This window comes from Erpetoichthys calabaricus, chromosome 3 (assembly GCF_900747795.2).
Source record: "Erpetoichthys calabaricus chromosome 3, fErpCal1.3, whole genome shotgun sequence".
In the NCBI taxonomy this organism is placed as follows: Eukaryota; Metazoa; Chordata; class Cladistia; order Polypteriformes; family Polypteridae; genus Erpetoichthys; species Erpetoichthys calabaricus.
In genome coordinates, this window is record NC_041396.2 from 89,010,313 (window position 1) to 89,033,648 (window position 23,336).

Below are 23,336 nucleotides of genomic sequence, written 5' to 3' on the forward strand. Positions count from 1 at the left end.
TCCTGTGTTTCTGTGCAAATCTGTGACCCAAGCATGACAATATAAAAATAACCATATAAACATATGGTTTCTACTTTGTGGATTTTCACCTTTCCCGGGGGGTTCTGGAACGCAACCCCCGCGATCGAGGAGGGATTACTGTAGTGAAAGATTTTTTACATGATTGCTTGACCCGGTAGCTGGCCTCACAGGGTATAAGAGCTACATCCTGAGAGTGAAGTATACTTTGTTAAGGTACAAACGACACTACTGTGTGTCACAACTCACAAAACTTATCATTGCCCTGCATATCATCTAATACATTCACACGAGCATAACCAATTGTAGCAACTTCAATCCGGAACCTCTTAATGACATAGGAGTAAAATCTGCTCCCAACAAATCTAGGTCATCTTGGTTATGATTTTCATAATTTTGTAACAACCTTATCATACAGTAGATAAGGTAAAACCCCAATCCCCGTTCCTCATCACAACTTTCAACTCTCATCCAAGGTTACATAAACCACAACATGTCTTTCTTCACATCTCTCACCTCCAGCTCTCGAATCCCCTCCACCAGGTATTTTAAATGTCCCTTACAGGGTTCCTTATTCTGCTATTGTTTTCCAACAGGACCCAACACATTTGAAGATGCTGGGAATTACATCAAAAATCAGTTCTTGGACCTTAACATGAGAAAAGACATCAAGGAAGTGTACTCACATTTGACCTGTGCCACAGATACACAGAACGTCAAGTTTGTGTTCGATGCAGTAACAGACATCATCATCAAAGAAAACCTAAAAGACTGTGGTCTCTTCTAGACACCCTGACCAAGTAAGAGTTGCAGATTTTCACTTGTGATTCTATTTACTAAAATGCTTGCCAACTTTATTATACTGGAAGTCATTCTATAATTGGCAGTACAATAAGGCATATGCACTATCAGTGAAGTAGTAGGGAAAAGAATGCCCGGCATTATTTCTGCTAGGATTCACCACCTTTTTCATCTTGTTGTTAATCTGCCTATGCTATTGTACCAGTGCAATTACTAAATAAAGGATACTATATACTACTTCCACTCCTTGTTTGACAATGAACGGGGATTATAAAAGACATGCCAAATATGATGGAGTCCATAAATAGGAATATGGGTGAGCAGAAAAACATTTTAAAAATTTGTGGACAAGCTTCAAGTACTCCATTAATTTTGGTGATGTGCATGTAGCTGTGCAATTTAAAACTGCTATATTTTTAATTGGAAGTGAGGCTTAAGGGACTAGCAACTCAAACCTTGGTAAGCTCCTCATCCCTTAGAGCTGCTGGACACATTGTATAACATCATTGCTGATTTGGACCATAATACCCAAGTTTTCCATTCATGTACTCAAGGGCTACTGCCTTAGAGTTATTAATTATCGTCTCCTAGAAAAGCAGAAGGTTACTAGAATGCCTGCCATTCTGTTCCATGAGGCTTCACCAGCTTTTTCTTTCATTTGTCATTGTGAAAGCCCAAATGAATCCCTTACATGATAAAAAAATCTATTGTACAAGCAACAAAACTATTTTATCCTTGTGAAATTTAAGTTGCTTTAGGTAACGATAACCATCTAAATACATAAATGTAATAGGATTTTAGCTGCCAATTCAGTCACTAAACTTGTATTGAACAGATGCAGTGACTGGTTTTGGACAGAAGGTGAAATCATAAGTCAAGAAGCCAATCCACACATTCTGAGGACATGAAAAGTGGCACAAGTCAGCCTGACGCCTGCTGTTGACTGTTTCACTATAACCTTTAGAACTGTAACAAAACCTTCATGTTTTTGGGGATGTGGGAGGAAAACGGAGAACCCAGCAAAAATAAAACTTGCATTTAAGTACAGGATTTTCCCAATTCAGCTCAGCCGGTGGCTAGGGGCTAAGGACTGAAGCTGGGTTCCTAGAGTGGCAAAACAGCAGTGCTAACCACCAACTCACTTTTTATTGATACTTAGAAATGAATAAAGAAAACTTTTAAATGGTCATTTACAAAACTTTTGTGAATACTTTCCACTACTTACATCCTGGTTATCATAAAATGTAGTAAGACAATGTTACTGTTAAGAGTATCTACACTCAAAAAGGCAGCAGACAGCACAGGATGTAAAAGGCAGTCCCTATTGATCGCATTACTCACAGAAGAGAATTACCCAAGTAGCTTTGAGGCACACAGTGATGTACGGCTGCCTAATAGAACAGATTAGGATCTACACACAGAGCATTTTAAAATTAAAGTTCTCATACATACATTACATCTACCTAAAAATGGTGAAGATGCATTACCTCACAGAACATCGATATCAAACATTCTGGTAAATAATATAATTCAGTTTAATTATTTTTTTTGGTCATAGGCAATCATTCATCCACTTAGTTTCGGAACCCACTATTTTCTTGGACAGTCCTGTTTTTAACATGCTGACCATTTAATAAAAGAGCACAAAACTCCAAGAGGGAACTCCACTATACCTCTAAACAGCACACACGAAACTCCAATGGGGATAAATTCTCCACAATAAACAATTTGTCATTTGGAATAACCTGCAAAAAAAAAAAAAAATTGTATTAACCTTGCACCCCAAGAACAGAACATCTACCTGTTTTATTGAACAGAAAGAAAGGTTTTAGCAGTGCTAATGCAATTAAAAGGTTTCTCTAATAACCAATTAAACACTTAAAATGACTAACTCATGCTAAACTAGTTAAGGCACTGAAGAAATGGCTGCTGAAAATGGGGCTTGGGAGTCGTATGTTAAAAATAAACTGAAAATCCCTCATTAAAAGCTGTAATAGCTATTAGCAACATAACTAATGTCCAAATGCCCATTCCAGAATGACATACACTCTAACACCACCATTGGTGCAGTGGCAATTTACAGCCTCAGCAGCTCCCAAACCAGTCCACTAGATTCTGTTTGAAATCTTAACAACATTCAGTTGCCAACATCCCTCCTGAAGACATCTGTTCTTCCTTTCAGTGTTGCTGCTATGCATGTATGATGCAGACAATGCAACTTCAGGGAATATTTGCCATTTTGCTTACTGTTTATTGGCATATACTTAAAAGTAAAGGGGTCAGGGGTCAGTTAGCTTCCACAGGAGTCACAAGGACTCTCAGACCAAGCTGCGAAAGAGCAGGTAGACAGACATTACTTTTTTTTTTTTGCCATTCAGCAATACTCTGAAATCACGTGTTCCAATAAATGAGGTGTATCAGTACATGGGAAGTGTGAACAATATTTTTAAGGGGATATTTTAATATGTTAAAAGTGTGATTAAATTTCATGCTCTCTCTTTCTAGGGATCCCTGCTCTCTTCCTTCTTCGTCACCACCTTCTGATGACCATCTGATCCTAAATGCCACCAGCGCCATGACAGGATTAAAGGAGATTACCATTGTAGCCACAGTGACTATTACTGAAGGCTGAGAAAATTGCTGGCAGGATCCTTTTCTCTGCCACAACTTATGAGCAAAATACTCAACTTTGGGTGGCAATTAACAACCAGCTTTTAACTTTATTTAGTGCATACCATTCCAAGGTGCTTTACAAGTACACAGCAATAGCACAGGAGATTATTTTTTTACTGTCAATGTGCGGTGCAGGCAGGATAAACGATTTGCTTAGGGCCACATACTTAACCAGAGGTGGTAAGTGAACCAGCAATTTTGTTTTGTAAAGTGAGCTGCTTTGGACACTAGGCCAGAATTAAAGCTAAAGAAGTAATTTATATGTAGTAAATAAATTCCAATAATTTAAATGATGGGTTTGTAAAAGAAATGACAGAGACAGCTTGTTAAAAAAAACAACAAAAAACAAAAAAAAACACAAAACTAAAATCTACAGATGAGCTGTACTAATGCATGATGGGTAGCAAGGGAAAGCTTGTTAAGATATCTTGGAAAGACAACCCCCAATTATAAACCAATCAATCAAATGGCATCACTGCCAACTGCATGTAAATAAGGGCAGGGGAGGGATGGTCAGCTGTGCCAGTCTTTGTGAATCTCCTTAGCAGTTTAAAAGAGATCCTTATGTGAAGCTGAAGCTTTGAGTACAAATGGATACCCATTGATGCAACTTGCTTTTTCGTTGGACCTTCTGGAACAACCTTATCAATCGAGCAACTTCCGTCCAGCAATCACAAACACATGTTTTGGAAAAGCTTGTAGTTCACAAGATCTGGAAATGCAAATGTTCTCCCTTATTATCAGAAGCAACAGTCACGAACAGGCTTCCCCTATATGTTATACTTTAGGAAAATATACTTATTATTGTAAATAATAAGATTTAGAATTCTGTATTTCCAGCCAAGATAAAACTTTAGAGAAACAAATTGCATCTTTATTTTGACCAAAAGCATAAATGTGTACCTTTCTTTTTCTGACTTACATTTAAAAATGTAGCAACACAAAATAAAGATCATGCATGATATACACCTGATGTTTGGAACTTTTTACTTTTTAAGAGTATTATCCACATTTTTGAAGGCTAGTTCTGAGCAATAGGGAAAGACATTCCGTTTCTAATTTTGCTGACATTTACATTAAAACCTTAAAATGCCTTTTTACATAAAAACATCCGGGGTAAAAGATATCTGGTTGATACACAGCATTGACTTAAAGGATTTTTTTTCTTTTTTGGTTACACCAGGCAACAGTGATGTGTACCATTATAGGACAAAGATGCCAAGAACATTAACGAAAAAAAGAAGATGTCGCTGCAGGAGCGCATTTGTTTGGTGATAACCTTAATTTAGTTACTTAAATCCAGCAGTACAGGTACAGTGCATCCGGAAAGTATTCACAGCGCATCACTTTTTCCACATTTTGTTATGTCACAGCCTTATTCCAAAATGGATTAAATTCATTTTTTTCCTCAGAATTCGACACACAACACCCCATAAATGACAACGTGAAAAAAGTTTACTTGAGGTTTTTGCAAATTTATTAAAAATAAAAAAATTGAGAAAGCACATGTACATAAGTATTCACAGCCTTTGCCATGAAGCTCAAAATTAGGCTCAGGTGCATCCTGTTTCCCCTGATCATCCTTGAGATGTTTCTGCAGCTTAATTGGAGTCCACCTGTGGTAAATTCAGTTGACTGGACAGGATTTGGAAAGGCACACACCTGTCTATATAAGGTCCCACAGTTGACAGTTCATGTCAGATCACAAACCAAGCATGAAGTCAAAGGAATTGTCTGTAGACCTCCGAGACAGGATTGTCTCGAGGCACATATCTGGGGAAGGTTACAGAAAAATTTCTGCTGCTTTGAAGGTCCCAATGAGCAGTGGCCTCCATCATCCGTAAGTGGAAGAAGTTTGAAACAACCAGGACTCTTCCTAGAGCTGGCCAGCCATCTAAACTGAGCGATCGGGGGAGAAGGGCCTTAGTCAGGGACGTGACCAAGAACCTGATGGTCACTCTGTCAGAGCTCCAGAGGTCCTCTGTGGAGACAGGAGAACCTTCCAGAAGGACAACCATCTCTGCAGCAATCCACCAATCAGGCCTGTATGGTAGAGTAGCCAGATGGAAGCCACTCCTTAGTAAAAGGCACATGGCAGCCCGCCTGGAGTTTGCCAAAAGGCACCTGAAGGACTCTCAGACCATGAGAAAGAAAATTCTCTGGTCTGATGAGACAAAGATTGAACTCTTTGGTGTGAATGCCAGGTGTTACGTTTGGAAGAAACCTGGCACCATCCCTACAGTGAAGCATGATGGTGGCAGCATCATGCTGTGGGGATGTTTTTCAGCAGCAGGAACTGGGAGACTAGTCAGGATAAAGGGAAAGATAACTGCAGCAATGTACAGAGACATCCTGGATGAAAATTTTCTCCAGAGCGCTCTTGACCTCAGACTGGGGCGACGGTTCATCTTTCAGCAGAACAACGACCCTAAGCACACAGCCAAGATATCAAAGGAGTGGCTTCAGGACAACTCTGTGAATGTCCTTGAGTGGCCCAACCAGAGCCCAGACTTGAATCCGATTGAATATCTCTGGAGAGATCTTAAAATGGCTGTGCACCGACGCGTCCCATCCAACCTGATGGAGCTTGAGAGGTGCTGCAAAGAGGAATGGGCGAAACTGGCCAAGGATAGGTGTGCCAAGCTTGTGGCATCATATTCAAAAAGACTTGAGGCTGTAATTGCTGCCAAAGGTGCATCGACAAAGTATTGAGCAAAGGCTGTGAATACTTATGTACATGTGATTTCTCAGTTTTTTTATTTTTAATAAATTTTCAAAAACCTCAAGTAAACTTTTTTTCACGTTGTCATTATGGGGTGTTGTGTGCAGAATTCTGAGGAAAAAAATGAATTGAATCCATTTTGGAATAAGGCTGTAACATAACAAAATGTGAAAAAAGTGATGCGCTGTGAATACTTTCTGGATGCACTGTAGGTTACAGCTTGGTTTTGAAGATTACACAAAAGGAAAAAAAACAAGCTGAATATGGAATACAAAGCAGCAGAACACCCAGAGATACTCAAAAATAAGTTCCCAAAACAGATTACTATGGTTGTCTAACATATTAAAATAAGTTGTAGTAATTAGTTAATTAATTACATTAATGTAGGGCTTTTCTACCTACTTAAATCACTTAACATAGATAATGGAGAACCATTTTAATCATCCCCAATGTGTAGCAAACCACTTGGATAATGTGACGACCGCCATTCTTCTGCCAGTATGCTCAGTACACATTAGGTATAATGTGATGATGGAGTGACAAAGATAGTTAGCCACTAAGGAACAGGGAATTATTAGGAGCTAGGAACGTCCACACCGTGCAGTAGTAGGTATAGATAGCTACTGCCTCAGCACCCCAGGATTCTGCATCCAAATTCATCTATGGGGAGTGATCCCTATTCACCTGGCATATGATATTTTGTCTATTGAGTTGTGTTTTTTTTTTTTTTTAATTCCAAAAAATGTGTGTGTGTGTCTGTGTGTGTTAGGTTAACTGGTGACTAACTGGGCAGGTTTATGAGTGACTGTGGGTACATACTCTTTGAGGATTAGTGCTGCAGCCAAGCATGGGCCCTGACATGTATGCGATACTTAGCAGAGTCCCCTCATGACCATAAACTGGACTAAGCATATTTCAAATTTTTCACACTTTGCTCCTGAAAACTGATAATACTGTTAGACATATCCTTCCTGAATCTACCATAAATGCCTCAAATGGATTTAGATATGTTGAATACATATACATACTGTACACTAATTCACTCATACTGAATGCTCAAGAATTATTAATTTCCCTGATCAAGGTATAGAAACATAAACAGCAGAAATAATTAACTATACTGAACATTAGCTATGCTGAACAACAAAAAAACCTTCAATCTTTTATTTCAAAGTTTTATTACTTTGAAAATCATGCTGAAAACGCTTCATTGTACCTAGAATGAAATGGAATACTGTTTGGGAGGTTTAGGAGGTGTAAACCATGTTGAAATCAAAAGTCTAAATTAATACACACTTTGGTACACAGATCTCTCTATGTACATTAGAACCAACCATTCATCTCCTTAACCTGCTTCATTAAACTAAAACCCATCTCAGCAGCAACTGATGCAAAACAGAGGCAGGAATACCATATTCAAAAGTTCAGCACGTTATCTCTGGTGACAAATAAGAGCGTCCGATCAACCTAGGAGAAACCATGGCCTGCTCAATCTAGGGAGGAACTGTAAAGTTGATAATGGCAGAAAGTAACACCACCTGCTTATTGGATGAGATCAGACATGATGAAATATATATATAAAAAAAAATGCTACACACATTTTACATTTCAGAATGAAGGTTCTCTTTTTATTTTTAAATAAGCAAATAAGCTTCAGGCATAATAAAACAGTCGATATAATACAGCATCTTACATTTTTCTCAAAAGTGGCATTCAATGCAAACTGCAGTCCTGCATATTTGCTATTCCAGCTACTTTACAAATATCAATGCGGCTAAAATGTTTACTGGGAAACACTGACAGAACCATTTTTAAGCTTTTTATTGTATGAAACACAACTAACACTGGTCGACATGTCCAGAAATGAAAGTTGGACATTTGGGAGTGTGTGTGTGTGTGTGTGTGTGATCAGATGATGCAGTCAACAAAGAGATCTACAGAACAACTTAAAGAAAAAATAAAAATCCCAAAAGCAAAACAGTTAATTGTGCTTTTTCTGTCATTCACCAAGTTAATGTTATTTCACAGAGTATGAACCACAGAACAGTAAAACTGGCAAAAATTAAATACTTACCCACATGTGCACTTAAACATCCTGCAAGTGATTATAGCTCTTTGTGCAATGAGTTCTATAGAAATAGGGTTAAATCCTAATTACAGAAATGTTTTCCCAGTTCAGAGACAGACCTTACAAAATGGCAACAAACTGTACAACTGCACTCAATTCTGAAGATAATACTTCACTTATAGAAGATGAAAAACAAATGAATATATATATATATATATATATATATATATATATATGGATAGATATTATACATAAATTTGATTTCAGACCCATTTGCTGCTCTCTGGAATATACCAGTGGTAGTACTTTATGAATCTCATAGCCATTTTAAGGTTAATTTCAAAAGTCCAAAAAGACATCCTCTTGATAACATCAGTACGTAAAAAGTTAAAGGAAACAAATACACTTCTACTGCAATCACTCTAAAGCAGAGATTAAATACTAAGCCTGTATTCTTTGAGAAGCCTTCCCCACAAATGTACAATTTTCGGGCTTAAAAGTCCTTGGAATTTAATTTAAAAAAAGAAGCACACACAGGAGATAGTTACAGGCGATAACAGAAAGAGCTCTTGAAGCATTACATTGTACAAAAGCATAGATGTACAAAGCAGCAGACTTTAAAAAAGGAACTGCAATAAGTAAGTGATTACCAAAGCACAGGTTAAAGAAACCAAAAACATAGTTGCTCATTTGTCTCTTAATTCTTTATCATTTAATTAAAAAAAAAAAAACTTATTGATTGTGCATATTGTATTCAAAATCATCTTTTTGCATAAATGTATAGAGAAAACACCGATGCCCTGCAAATTATACTAGCCTTGGAAAAAAAAATACAACCATGCTGGTTTTGGCAAAAAATTAAATAGAAAAAAAAGGAAGAGTAGGCACATTTTTCTCTGCTTGTGTGCATCTACTTCCCTGCTATGATGGTGAAAAGAAACCTTCTCTAATACTTGTTCATATAAATAGTATGAATATGCACTCTAAATTATAACATTCTAAAAAGAGCCATATTCATCAATGCAATTCAGTAAGAGAATATAAGAGAAACAATCAGCTATTTCCACATTTTTTCTGTTACTATAGGAGAGATCAAGCAACCTTGCATTATCATTGACTTTGCGTTTTATCATTGAGAAAAGATATATTTTGCTTAGTTAAACAAAAAGTCAAACTGGTGGAAGGCCAATTTCCTCCCAAACAGGATAATCTGCAAACACACACTTAAAATCGGTTTCAGAACACTTTGGTCAAAATGCATAGTAAAGTAATACATTTTAAAATGGCAGAATTTGGCAAAGGCAGACAACAAACTGGGAAACAATAGGATTTCTTCATTAAACAAATTAGAAAATTGCTTAAAAGATGGCACCTGCACACATTGGCAAATTAGCACGTTCTACAATGAATTTACATTTTATATACATATTTTCGTAATTAACAAAAATGGTTGCTTTATCATTTGATTAAAAAAGTAGAACAAAAGGCATTCTGTAATGCACAACTGAGAAAAAGAATTAAAAGATTCTGCATGCAGCTTGTGTTAACATTTGGTCTTTGTATTTAAAATACTAAAACAGCAGCAGTAACTTTCCTTTGCTGTCAAAAATAGTGATATTCAGGCTATTTTCATGCTTCATTCCAAAAGAACACCTAGAACGAAGGATTTTATTTTCCTTTCTAATTAAACAAGCTTTCAAGATCTTTCCAGAAGAACCGTTATAATTTTTTGCACTTCCGTGAAATACTGATTGGCTCTGGTTGGAGGGGTAAGTTCACAAAATTAGGTAAAAAGTAGGAGAAATTAACTGCTACCTATAAACTGGAAAAAAAAAACAAATTGGTACTCATATTACATTAAAACACATATAAAGTTTTGGCAGGACTCTACAACTGCTTAAACATATGTGACATCCCGATGATAGCGAAGTGAGGTTCCATCCAAAAACTGACAGGGTTCCTGAGTGTTCTAGGTATGAGGGAACTGGGGCTAGCAGTATTAGCCCTCTTCAGAAATGATCCTACTAAAATGTTCCATCTTCATTTTCTCCAAAAAAAACTTCAGTAAAGGCCGCACTCTTTCAAATTGTTTTTGATGATCACATCTGTCACAGCATCAAACACAAACTGCACATTTTTTGTGTCTGTAGCACACGTAAAGTGTGTGTAGATCTCCTTTATATCCTTCCTTCTGTTGAGATCTTCAAATTGGCATTGGATATATGCCGCTGCCTCTTCATATGTGTTAGACCCTAAAAATTAAAAAGCACAAATGCTCTATATTTTTTTACCAAATAATAAACATATAAAAAGTAAGGTGAAGAGAGGATGTTACAAGACAATTTACATACTGCTTTGAAACACAGAAATACATTGTATGCATTACTATATAATATATAGGTCTTGGGCTTTACAGTCTGTTTTATATGAGTGTATTTTTCTGAAACAAAAACGTTTATATAAAATCACTGAGCAAATTACTAGGAGCACCTGTACACCTGCAATTATCTAATCAACCAATGATACGGTGGCACTGCAATGTATACAATTATACAGATGCAGGTCAGAGGTCTCAATGATTTCACTCATGGCATGCTTGCTAGTGCCAGGTGGGCTGGTTTGAATTTTTCTGTAACTGCTAATCGCTTGGGATTGTCGCACACTACAATCCCTAGACAGTTTACTCAGAAAGGTGCAAAAAAAATCCAGTGAGCAGTGGTTCTGTGGATGGGAACGGTCTTGCTGATGAGAGAAGACATGAAAATGGCCAGACTGGTTCAAGCTGAGAGAAACACAGGGTAACTCAGATAATCTCTGCTGTGTTGAGCAGAAAAGCATCTCAGAATGCTTAACACGTCGAACCTTGAGGCAGAAGAGCTACAACAGCAGAAGACCATCTGAGGTTCCCTTCCTATCAACCAAGGACAGAAAGTTGACGATGCCTATTTGAGTACTGTGCATCCCTACATGGCCATAATTTACTCCTCTTCAAATAGTTATTACAAGAGTGATAATGCACCATATCACAAAGCAAATGTTGTTTTAAACTGGTTTTACGAACATGACAATGAGTTCAGTGCTTTTCAGTGGCCTTCCCAGTCACCAGATCTGAAATCCAACAGGGATGTGGTAGGATGGGCGATTCCTGGAATGAATGCACAGCTAACAAATCTGCAGAAACTGCATAATACATTCATATCAAGATGGACCAGGATCTCAAAGGAATATTTTCAACTTCTTGTGGAATGTCCGTGAAAGCATACTTGGCTTTAGTACAACCTGGAGATGTTTGTGTAATTTAAAGAGTTAATTTTTATTAATCTAGCTGAGGTAATTCTTTAAGAGTTTCTGCTACTTTCATAATGCAACCTTGGTCTGGTGCTTTGTTATTTGGGACCACCGTAGGTGACACTGCCCTTTTGTTCTTGCTTTCACAGACACTATGTGGTGTGGCTCCAGAACTTGCCTATACCACCTCTCCCTCATAGTAATGCTGCATGTCATCCCACCATTTAAAAAAGTAGTAAAGCATCTACATTTTTCCCTAACTGTATTTTTTAATACTGTGGTTTGATAGATATTTTTAGTAAGTGACATTAGTAAAAATAGGACAAAGCAGAATTTTCCCTCTGTCTTTGTTACCCATTGACCTGAAGTAATTTTAAGTTAATTATAAGGTACAAGTTAAAAAACAAAAGTGTTTGTATGAGCAAATACACACTGGTTAGTCTACCTTTGCTGAAACATTTATTTCTTAACTTTTGGTTTACATCTGCATATTTTCCACAATTATTTTCTAGTTTTCATAACTATTTGTACCCCAGAAATCAATGCATTAAAATGCTTTGTTTATTTCTGTCAATTCATTTAGCTGACGGCTCAAATGAAGAACAGATCCACAAGACCTCTTTCTCTAAGGTGCTCTCAACTTTGCCCACAATGTTTTGTAAAATTGAGTTTTCTTGCTAGCCTTTCAAATACTTGTCTTCCTTCAGCTTCTCCCTTTGCATTTGCTCTCCCTGACGGTATGATGTCATTGCCTGCCAGCTTCTCTCCATACCTTTTTTGCTAAACCCTTGGTTAAAATACACACAATTAAAAGTAATTATCTACAGCATAGTCTTAGTCACTGTTTATTTACCTCTTATCTTAAAATAAATACATAATTATGAGGAGTCTTATTAAAACAAAAACAAATAAACAAACAAACAAAATAACCCTTAATGTTTAATCCCCTCTACATGAGAAGAACAGTATTTATTTACTGTCTGGGAGCATTTCCATGCATTATTAATTCTGCATGCATTTGCCTGTAATTTAGCATTTAAATGAAGTCCCCCAGTTTAAGGAAATCTATGGATTCTTTTCATGTCACGTGTAGACATTTTCTTGGAACCATCAGACATGTTTGTGTTTGTATTGGCAACAGGATGCTCACTTTGATAATTATGACAGTAATGTTGGTGATCACAACCTTAAGATGCAGCAGAGACATAAATAAAAATCAAAACTCCACAGTACATGGAGTCGTTATCTGCAAGAATCAAGAAGCTTGAAAGGGCTGTTTGCAAGCTAACGGTGGGGGATGGGGATCAAGCAGGTTTCCGTGTAGCGAGTTTTCCTGTGGAGAAAACAGCAATTTGCACGATGGTGCATTTTTCTGCAGCTTTGTAGTATACTTATAAAGAGCAAAACAAAATCCCAAAAAGTGCACCTCCATCGATCGTGATGTAAATGAGAGGCAAAAAAAAAAAAAATTGATTTTACCGGAGTGCAGGTGATTACTTGCTTTATGCAGCTGGGGTTATGGGACAGGTAAACATAAAAGTGTGAATAAGGCTTTGGGGAACAATATTACCAATTTTCTAAACCCAAACCACCCCCCCCCCCACCCCCCAATATTATTTTGGGATTTACTTGAAATCTAAGTTTTTATGCAAATTGAAACTTGGCTGTTTTGCTCATCACCAGTGGTAGCTACCATGGTTATACCACCTAAACTATTCTAAAACAAGTGGAAAACTAAACTATTTATTTTGTCCACAGCCAATAAAATGTGTTATTTTGCTTGATTTCTCATTTTGTCCACAGCACAGTTGTTTCTTTTGTTAACATTTATATATTGTTTCAACATTCTGACAGTAGAAAAACCAAATAAGCAGAAAAACAAAAGTGTTTGCCCCCACCTGTGTATTCTGGATAGCATATGGTCAATGGACTTTGGCGAATCTTTTCTTCAAACAAGTCCTTCTTATTAAGGAACAGAATAATTGAGGTTTCTGTGAACCACTTATTGTTGCAAATGCTATCAAACAGCTTCATGCTCTCATGCATACGATTCTGAGAGAGAAAGATAGACATAGATTCAGTTTTATAAAAAGTACAACTCAGCAGAATATAAAAATGGTGAGAACAGCTATTTTAATCTCATATTCTTACTTGGAAATTATCTTTTAATCATAAAAGAGAGAAAGGGAGATAAAGATTCAGTTTTATAGAATGCACTTCTTTAATGTACAGTACAAGGAAAATAATGCATCAAAAAGCATTTCAGCATATTGACATGTGTAGACACCATAACAGGAAAAAGAAACTAAAAAAATATATATGAACAGAAACCTTAAACATGCTCTTTAGTTTGGTCTGCCTCTTAATTAAACATTACACTTTCAAAAACCAACAGCAAATGTAAAATATAAGGACAGTAGATGGTATGTAACATTACCAGACGTATTCCATTGGTACACAGTAAACCGAGAGTGAGAGTGGAGTATAAAATCTATTTCTATTTTATATAACTCCCTTAACACTAGAATCCCTGAAGCCTACAAAAAAAGTTGTAATGCCAGGCCACCTTAAATTCCTTCACACCTCTTCATCAGTGTCTTTGTTTTGCAAATGCGTCAATAAGCACAAGCAGCAAGTAGCCAGCTATCTCATCCCCCCACTGATGCAAAATTCTCAGCGCTCAAGTCTGTTTATCTGGGTGTAAGGTGCCTGGAATTGTATTGAGTAACAGAGTAAATAATACATTGTTATTTGGAATACATATATTTCATTTGTGTTCTGTGTCTACAACGATCTGGGCAAGTGTAGGATTACAGGATATGCGAGGATAGAAATGTTGAACACATAACTCAAAACAGAAACTTTTTCATGTTATAGTAATAACTGATAAAATGTTGACGTGAAATTTATGTATAATATGTAAAGACTGAAGTTCAAATATCAAAAAAATACTTTTACAAAAGGTATAGATAGATAGATAGATAGATACTTTATAACAAAACAAGTGTGACTTTATTCAAGAATATAACCAAAGAAAAAGAAATGATTCAATTTACATGTTGCTGTCAATATATAAAAACCAAAGCCCATTGCATGGGTGGGTTAGAGGTAAGAATGGCTGCTTCTAAATCAAGAGGTTGAGGGTTTGTTCCTGGGTCTTCCCCACATTTTCATTTTGAGTAGTGAGCTGCTATTATTTAGTAAAAACATACATTTGATCTGAGTCTGTAACACCCATTGTAAATTTTTACTACTTGTAAAGGTTAGCATTTTTTTTTTTTTTTTTTTTAATATAATTCGGTTTTATTCTCACAGTCACATTCACGTGGTAAAACGAACTTGCCTCTCCCTCCGAGTTGATGCCGTTTATCTCCATTCTTTTTAGAAGAGCAGTGATGACCACAGTTGGTGCTGTGGTTGATGCCTGGTCAGAACTACAGTATTTGTTGTACCGGCAATCAAAGATACGATGACTGCTATCAGACTATCATGTGGTATTTGCGCTTTGAAAACAAAGACACCCATGCAGAACGTGTGAAAAATGGCAGACTTACACGTGCATGTGTAATGCTACTCCTTATTTACAAAAAGATCCCAGTCGTCCCATGGAAGAAAGACTGAGACTGTGGTCCTAAAGCCATTTCTGGACAATGAACCAGAACCGTAACAACAGACAACTTCTTCACATTGCTTTCACTGGCTAATAGGATGCTGCACTGCAACACAACTCGGAATAATTTCTTTTTCTTTGGTTATATTCTTGAATAAAGGTGCACTTGTTTTGTTATATCTTTTGTGAAAGCGTTTATTTGATGTCTGGACTTCAGTCTTCACACATTATACACTTCACATCAGCATTTTGTCATTATTATAATGTGCATGGAACACACATGAGATGCATGTATTCCAAATAACGATATATTATTTACCCTATACAATTCCAGGCACTTTACACCCAGATAAACAAACTTAAGCTTTGAGAAGAGTCTTACTTCAGCTACATCAGTGGGGGGGATGGGATAGCAAGTTGCTTGCTGATTATGCTGACTGACACATTTGCAAAATAAAGACGCTGATGAAGAGGTGTGAAGGAATTTAAGGTGGCCTGGCATTACGACTTTTTTCGTAGGCTTCAGGGATTCTAGTGTTAATGGTGAATACTACCTAAAAAAACCTGCAAATGAATAATTCTGTTTTAAAATCTATAAACCTTTACTTTGAGAAAGAGAGAAACTGAAAGAAACAAAGAACAGGTGGCTAAAGAGTTTAAAAATAATTAAAAACAAAACATATTTAACCAAAACTGTTATGTGTGTTGAACGGATTAACACTCTTGCTTCTCTATACAAACAGCTATGCATCATTGCATGGAGTCATGTTAATTAGCACATGAAATAAGAATTTCCTCTGTACACTGTACACGTGGCACTAATGACACCAGAAAACTATACTACAAAGTTACTGTACTTTACTGTGAAACCATCAAAATTTAAAAAAAAATTTTTTTTTAAATAAACATTATTCCAACAATGGATGTGCTTTTATTTCCTGCTTGTATTCCTTACATAGCTATGGTTCTTGCCTGGATCTATTAAGAATTTATATTATTTTTCCTTTTAAGAAAAATAATACTGTCAACACACTGCATGAAGCTGAGACCTCTCTGCTGTAGCAGTATCCCATCATTCACTGGCTACAGATGTACCAAGACAAGACATTGTTTAAGCAGAGAAGCAAGTATTTGGGAATTTGGCTGTTTTCTCGTCTCACTATATTAGAGGATTATTGCTCTGATCAATCAAGATACACCAATGTATTGGCCATGGTTTTCGAGAACAGCAGTAAGTACAGCTTGCTGCTGCCAGTAGTGTTTTGAATATATCATTACATCTATTAAAAAACAATGGTAGGTTTGTGCATTGCTGGTTCCAATAGAGCACATTTTAAAAACAAGATTGTGGAGGCAATGGCGAATTCAAGAAACAATGCTGCAATTCTCTGTGCTTGTCTGAGGAATTGTGTGTGGGTATGAAACTTTTAATCTGAAGTCCCAGCCCAGTTTCATGGACTAATATCTATGTTGCACGGTGAAAACTTTCAAATTCACATTATACAGATGGATAGCAATGATTCTGCCAAAGTGCATTCCGTTTGTCTTGTTATGCTTTAGTTCCAGTTTTTTAAACAGATTTTCAGATTCCCTGCTTTAGACAAAAGATGTTTTTGCTTGACTTTACGTTTTAATTTCAGTCATGTGGTAATGTGACACAACATATTATATAAAGCCACACTTCTCATTGACAGATTATATGTTGCAAAGTACAGTCTCATGACTACTGAAAAGTGAGGTGGGAAAAAAAAACAATCTAAATGAGCTAGGGGAAAAAAAAAAAACTGTAAATCAAGCCACTTGACTTAAGGCCGGATTATACTTCATGCGATGCTCCAGCAGATGCTACTGCTATGCAAGCATTACACACATACTTTACATAAATCTGGAAGATTCCACTAGGTGGCAGTATGAGATATCCTGGTGAGAAAACGTTTGGCTTCACTGTGTTGTGAATTGCCTGAAACATCCATTAAACTCTGAGGACACCTTGCCACAATATCTCTAAAAAGGTTTTTTAATGTATAAATCCGTCAATCCAGGGATGCACCCATTCCAGCAATCATCGAGCGCGAGACAGAAACAATCCCTGGACGGGGCATCATGTCATCACAAGGTGACCACAAGCATACACATACACTAGCACCATTTTAGCGTTACCAAATCCCCAAACCGTCATGTCTTTGGAAGGAAACCAAAAGACACTGTGGAAACCCACCAGGAAAACATGCAAACTCCAGGCAGGGAACACAAGGGACTTGACTCCCTGCGAGGAAGCAGTGCTAACGCTCTGCCACCATGCCGCCCCCCACATGTGTAATTATTAACAATATTCATTATTTAAATTAACAACTTCTCTAAAATGTAACATACATGCTTTAATGCATTTCATCATGAAAGTGATATCAAGAATAAATCTAAGGATTGTAAATGTGCAGAAAGCTGGAACATCATAAATGTAATATGTTCTGTGTGACGATTGCTGCTGTCAGTTAAGGAAGAAGCCCACCCCCAAAAACACTAATCGATTAACAACTGGGTCAGTTATAAAATGACGTTTACAATGGTCTACTTTAATGATAAAGTAAACTGCAAGGTTAAAGTGAACATTTCAAGATTAAAGTTGAAATTTCCACTTTAATCACAAAATAGACTTTTACACAGTGTTCTTAATTTTTTTCTCTGTGGCTCAAATATGCTGCCACACATTCTGATGCTGATGTGAAGGTGCAGGGAAAAAAAGACGGCACAGAAGATGGTATATGAGACTTATAAAACGTATCATGTTATTACGTTGGGGAATATGCGACTTTGAATGAAACCGCACCACGAATGCATTTGTATGCTGACATTTTGCTTCACCACATCAAACCATTCATCAAACATCGAAGCACACACATCGATCCCGGTGGATCCTCAAAGCAGCTTTCTGTCACATGTAGATAGTAAACAGAGACTCTGATGTCACATTTCAACTTGATCACACTGCACACCACGACTTTTTGCTGGTACTGGAAATCGCGTATGCGTCGTGTTAATTTCTGAGGACGTGCTCAGAGGACGTGTCAAATGAACTCTGGGAACGCATGGCAGCCACGATGTGTGCACGTATATGTTCTGAGCATGAAGTATAAACCAGCCTTAATGGGTGCGATACTGTTTCTCTCTAATGTACTGTAACAATCAGTCATGGTTAAAAGAACTACCAAACTGATGTTTTCTTACTGAAATGATTAAATTGAAGTACCACAGGCTACATTTTTTGAACTGAGAATTTACTCTAAAACAAATACCATAATGCTCCTGGCAATATGCTATGCCAAGGTGGATCCTCCAGAACATATATTGTGTGGCTATAAATTGGCTACAAAAGACTGAGAGCTACTGTATGTTAATTTTTAACTGGTTAAAACAACGTCACACAGCAAAAAGCATCTTTCAGTGGTATTAATTCATGACTTTGAAACTGGAAAATTCGACAGACTTTATCCAGTATGGCTGAGTATCACTGTGATAAAAATTACTTATTATACCTTCTTTACTAAAAGTCAAAGTTTTCAAGTGCTTTATTTCTTTTTTTTTTTAATAGAAATAAGTAACAGAAAGGTATTTTGACTTTTTTTCCTATTCTGTAGTGCATTATGGCCCCTCAGTGTTACAAAAGGCTAAAATGCACTTCCAACAAGACTTTAGCACTGGGAGGTTTAAAATGTTGTGTTCACTATAATTTTGGTACTTCATCCTAGATAGCCATTTTGTGTTTGCCTGCATCCCAGTATAAGGCACCTGCCTGCTTCATTCAGAATTGGTGCCGTCTTTCAATCACACCGACTAATTTGATGTCTATTAGATCACAGCACATATCTGTAAGAAGAAGAGTAAATCAAGGAGGAATTCCAGAAAATTTAAGATTAGAAAGATAAACTAGAGAAAGACAGAATTTGAGAGACAAAAGGAATATGCAGCCTGAAGCTATGAAGAGGCTTCAGACAACTGGGCAAAATGGAAATTGTTTTTCGAAAATGAAACGTTTGCCACCTTAAAGTGCACATTTTTGCACGTTTGTGTTTAAACTTTTGTTCTATATTTTGACTGCTGTCATTTGGACTCCATTTTAAACTGCAAACACGGGCACAGTATTTTCTTTTGAATTTTCTAAAAATGTTTTGCTTTAGAACACAATTTCCCATTTAAAATGAATGTACACAATAATTATGAAACAAATAACTGACTTGAATACTAAACTTATCTTTTAACACCAAGGTAAATATAATGGAATTAACTGATAGCATCTTTAAACACAAGTGATATCAGAATGTGAAATACTACATTGTTCTGTTCAACCCAGACAACTGCTTCTAGACCCAACAACTATTTTGACAAAGAGCATAGAAACCGCCTTCCAATGCCACAGTGTAGCAGATGTCTTATGTTTGTTAAATGCAACACCACCAGCTTGTGATAGTTTAAAACACTCATTGAGCATATGCTATTCCACAGTCATTAATTTTTGCTTTGTCAACTGACAACTACAACACTACCTGTGTACTGGGATACATGGGAATATATATAAATGCAATTCTGAAACTGGATAGGTTTCAGAAAGTTAAAGACAAGAAAAGAAGCTATACTTTACATTAGTTAAAAAATACATTAAGGATAAATCCATTCTCATCTGCTGCTAAAATCATTCAATATTTTATCAAATATGATTTTATAGTATGAACTTAAATACTATATTTAATATTTTCAAATATTAGAATGCCCAAAGACTAGTTACTGAACTAAACATTCAATCTTTCAGTAAAAAATGTTACATTAAGTAAAAGATACACATTAATGGCACTGTCAAAATAAATAAAGCAGTGAAGGAGTGAAACATGTATATGCAGGCTCCTTAAAGCCACTCACCATTTCTTCATCCTCTGCCAAAACAAGGTCATAGTCGCTGAGAGCAACACAGAATATTATGGCTGTCACACCTTCAAAGCAATGAATCCATTTTTTTCTCTCGGACCTTTGACCTCCAACATCAAACATTCTGAAAAGACAATATGCTTTACATAAACTAATTTTTATTTTCATGTTTAATATATAAAATTAGTAAAATACTTTGATAAATTTACTGAAATTACAAAGAAAAATTAACTGAAGTATTAAATATACTTTCAATCGCAGTATAGCTAGTTAAAAAATATACATTTACAACCTAAAAACAGATTACTAGCCATTATAATTTAAAATACAATAAAATCAATTACAATGTGTTAGTGGCTATATCTAAATGGTAATGATAAAATTTCACTTTTTGCTACTGCAATTATATCTGCAAACTTGTGCAAGCACTCTGAGCTAAAGCTAGTGAAGAGCACTCTAAAAAATAAATTGAATTGATAGAAGTACCATGTAGTGGACTATGCAGCCTTCATGGTTGGTTTCTGCTTTAACTTAGGTAATGGTTTCAACATATGTACAGAATATATAGCAAGACCGACCGAAGTATCACCTGTACAAGTATTTTACAGCACATAAAATAAATTCTCCCCTAAAAAGGAGAAAAAAATAAAAACACTTGATAATGAACAAACTTTCTACTGAACTGAAATACAGGTGATAAAAAATGTGAAACACACCATGCATCAAAACATGATTCTATAACAACATTCTTTAAATTATACATAACTGAAATAAAAAATATTGACATAAAAATATTCTGATCAATAATATTCCAGTAATCCCCTTCTATTAACAATGAACAATTGACAACAGGTTGTTTGGACACCTGATTTAATATCAAAGTCACAGTTCAAACAACTAAGTTGGTTTGGCAAATTAAGATATTTTCCATGCTTTCAGTATATCTGTCAGTGTTCACAAAGATAGCATTGTAAAAATAAAAGACTGATCTGATTGGTTTGTTCTTCTTCTTCCCTATTTTGTACAGATAATACAAATCTGATTGTCCACATAAGAATTTCATATCATAAGAGTAACTAGTTCCACCAACCATAGGATTGTCAGATATTCTGCAAAACTCCAACATTTGCTAATTGGTTTGAAACATAATCGATGTGGTGAAGATTTTGAACACACACTTTTGAGAAGGAGGTCTAGCAGCTCCAGAGGTCCAATGGTAGTAACCTCTGCTCCTTAGGGACAAGCTAACAGAGATGGGAGTAGATTCATACCTGGTGGCATGGATTGTGGACTATCTTACAAACAGACCTCAGTATGTGCGTCTCGGGAATTGCAGATCTGACATTGTGGTCAGCAACACAGGAGCGCCGCAGGGGACTGTACTTTCTCCGGTCCTATTCAGCCTATATACATCAGACTTCCAATATAACTCGGAGTCCTGCCACGTGCAAAAGTTTGCTGACGACACTGCTATCGTGGGCTGCATCAGGAGTGGGCAGGAGGAGGAGTATAGAAACCTCATCAAGGACTTTGTTAAATGGTGCGACTTAAACCACCTACAACTGAACACCAGCAAAACCAAGGAACTGGTGGTGGATTTTAGGAGACCCAGGCCCCTCATGGACCCCGTGATCATCAGAGGTGACTGTGTACAGAGGGTGCAGACCTATAAATACCTGGGAGTGCAGCTGGACGATAAATTGGACTGGACTGCCAATACTGATTCTCTGTGCAAGAAAGGACAGAGCCGCCTGTACTTCCTTAGAAGACTGGCATCCTTCAACATCTGCAGTAAGATGCTGCAGATGTTCTATCAGATGGTTGTGGCGAGTGCCCTCTTCTACGCAGTGGTGTGCTGGGGAGGCAGCATTAAGAAGAAGGATGCCTCACGCCTGGACAAACTGGTGAGGAAGGCAGGCTCTATTGTTGGCATAGAGCTGGACGGTTTGACATCCGTAGCAGAGCAACGGGCATTCAGCAGGCTCCTATCAATTATGGAGAATCCACTACATCCATTAAACAGTGTCATCTCCAGACAGAGGAGCAGTTTCAGCGACAGACTGCTGTCACTGTCCTGCTCCACTGACAGACTGAGAAGATCATTCCTCCCCCAAACTATGCGACTCTTCAATTCCACCAGAGGGGGTAAACGTTGAACATTATTCAAGTTATTGTCTGTTTTTTACCTGCATTTTTTATTACTCTTTAATTTAATATTTTTTGCTGCTGGAGTATGTGAATTTCCCCCTGGGATTAATAAAGTATCTATCTATCTATCTCTATCTAGTATACAGTAATCCCTCCTCCATCGCGGGGGTTGCGTTCCAGAGCCACCCGCGAAATAAGAAAATCCGCGAAGTAGAAACCATATGTTTATAGGATTATTTTTATATTGTCATGCTTGGGTCACAGATTTGCGCAGAAACACAGGAGGTTGTAGAGAGACAGGAACGTTATTCAAACACTGCAAACAAACATTTGTCTCTTTTTCAAAAGTTTAAACTGTGCTCCATGACAAGACAGAGATGACAGTTCTGTCTCACAATTAAAAGAATGCAAACATATCTTCCTCTTCAAAGGAGTGCGCGTCAGGAGCACATGCTGTTAGAAACAGAGAGGAAAACAAACAAATCAATAGGGCTGTTTGGCTTTTAAGTATGCGAAGCACCGCGACACAAAGCTGTTGAAGGCGGCAGCTCACACCCCCTCCGTCAGGAGCAGGGTGAGAGTGAGAGACAGAGAAAAACAAAACAGTGAAAAATCAATAGGTGCCCTTTGAGCTTTTAAGTATGTGAAGCAACGTGCAGCATGTCGCTTCACGAAGCAGCTGCACACAGAAGGTAGCAACGTGAAGATAATCTTTCAGCATTTTTAGACGAGCGGCCGTATCGTCTAGGTGTGCGAACAGCCCCCCTGCTCACACCCCCTACGTCAGGATCAGAGAAAGTCAGCGCAAGAGAGACAGAGAAAAGTAAGTTGGGTAGCTTCTCAGCCATCTGCCAATAGCGTCCCTTGTATGAAATCAACTGGGCAAACCAACTGAGGAAGCATGTACCAGAAATTAAAAGACCCATTGTCCTCAGAAATCCGCGAACCAGCAAAAAATCCGCGATATATATTTAAATATGCTTACATATAAAATCCGCGATAGAGTGAAGCCGCGAAAGGCGAAGCGCGATATAGCGAGGCATCACTGTAAAGCACCTTCCACAACATTTGGGACTGCATTTAGCATAAAA

The 23,336-nt window shown here is 37.1% G+C and overlaps 2 protein-coding genes across 2 annotated transcripts in view; one reads left to right on the plus strand and one right to left on the minus strand.

The window, feature by feature from the left end:
* gnat2 (guanine nucleotide binding protein (G protein), alpha transducing activity polypeptide 2) overlaps positions 1-4,465 on the plus strand; it is a 63,599-nt gene extending 59,134 nt beyond the window's left edge. The window contains exons 8-9 of the mRNA XM_028799131.2: positions 615-818; positions 3,325-4,465. Coding sequence (XP_028654964.1) covers positions 615-805 — 191 coding nt within the window. The 3' untranslated portion in view covers positions 806-818; positions 3,325-4,465. The remainder of the gene's footprint in view (positions 1-614; positions 819-3,324) is intronic.
* Positions 4,466-7,813: 3,348 nt separating this feature from the next.
* gnai3 (guanine nucleotide binding protein (G protein), alpha inhibiting activity polypeptide 3) overlaps positions 7,814-23,336 on the minus strand; it is a 134,707-nt gene continuing 119,184 nt past the window's right edge. The window contains exons 6-8 of the mRNA XM_028797088.2: positions 20,092-20,221; positions 13,469-13,622; positions 7,814-10,534 (exon numbers count right to left, since the gene is read on the minus strand). Of these exons, the coding sequence (XP_028652921.1) occupies positions 10,344-10,534; positions 13,469-13,622; positions 20,092-20,221 (475 nt within the window). The 3' untranslated portion in view covers positions 7,814-10,343. The remainder of the gene's footprint in view (positions 10,535-13,468; positions 13,623-20,091; positions 20,222-23,336) is intronic.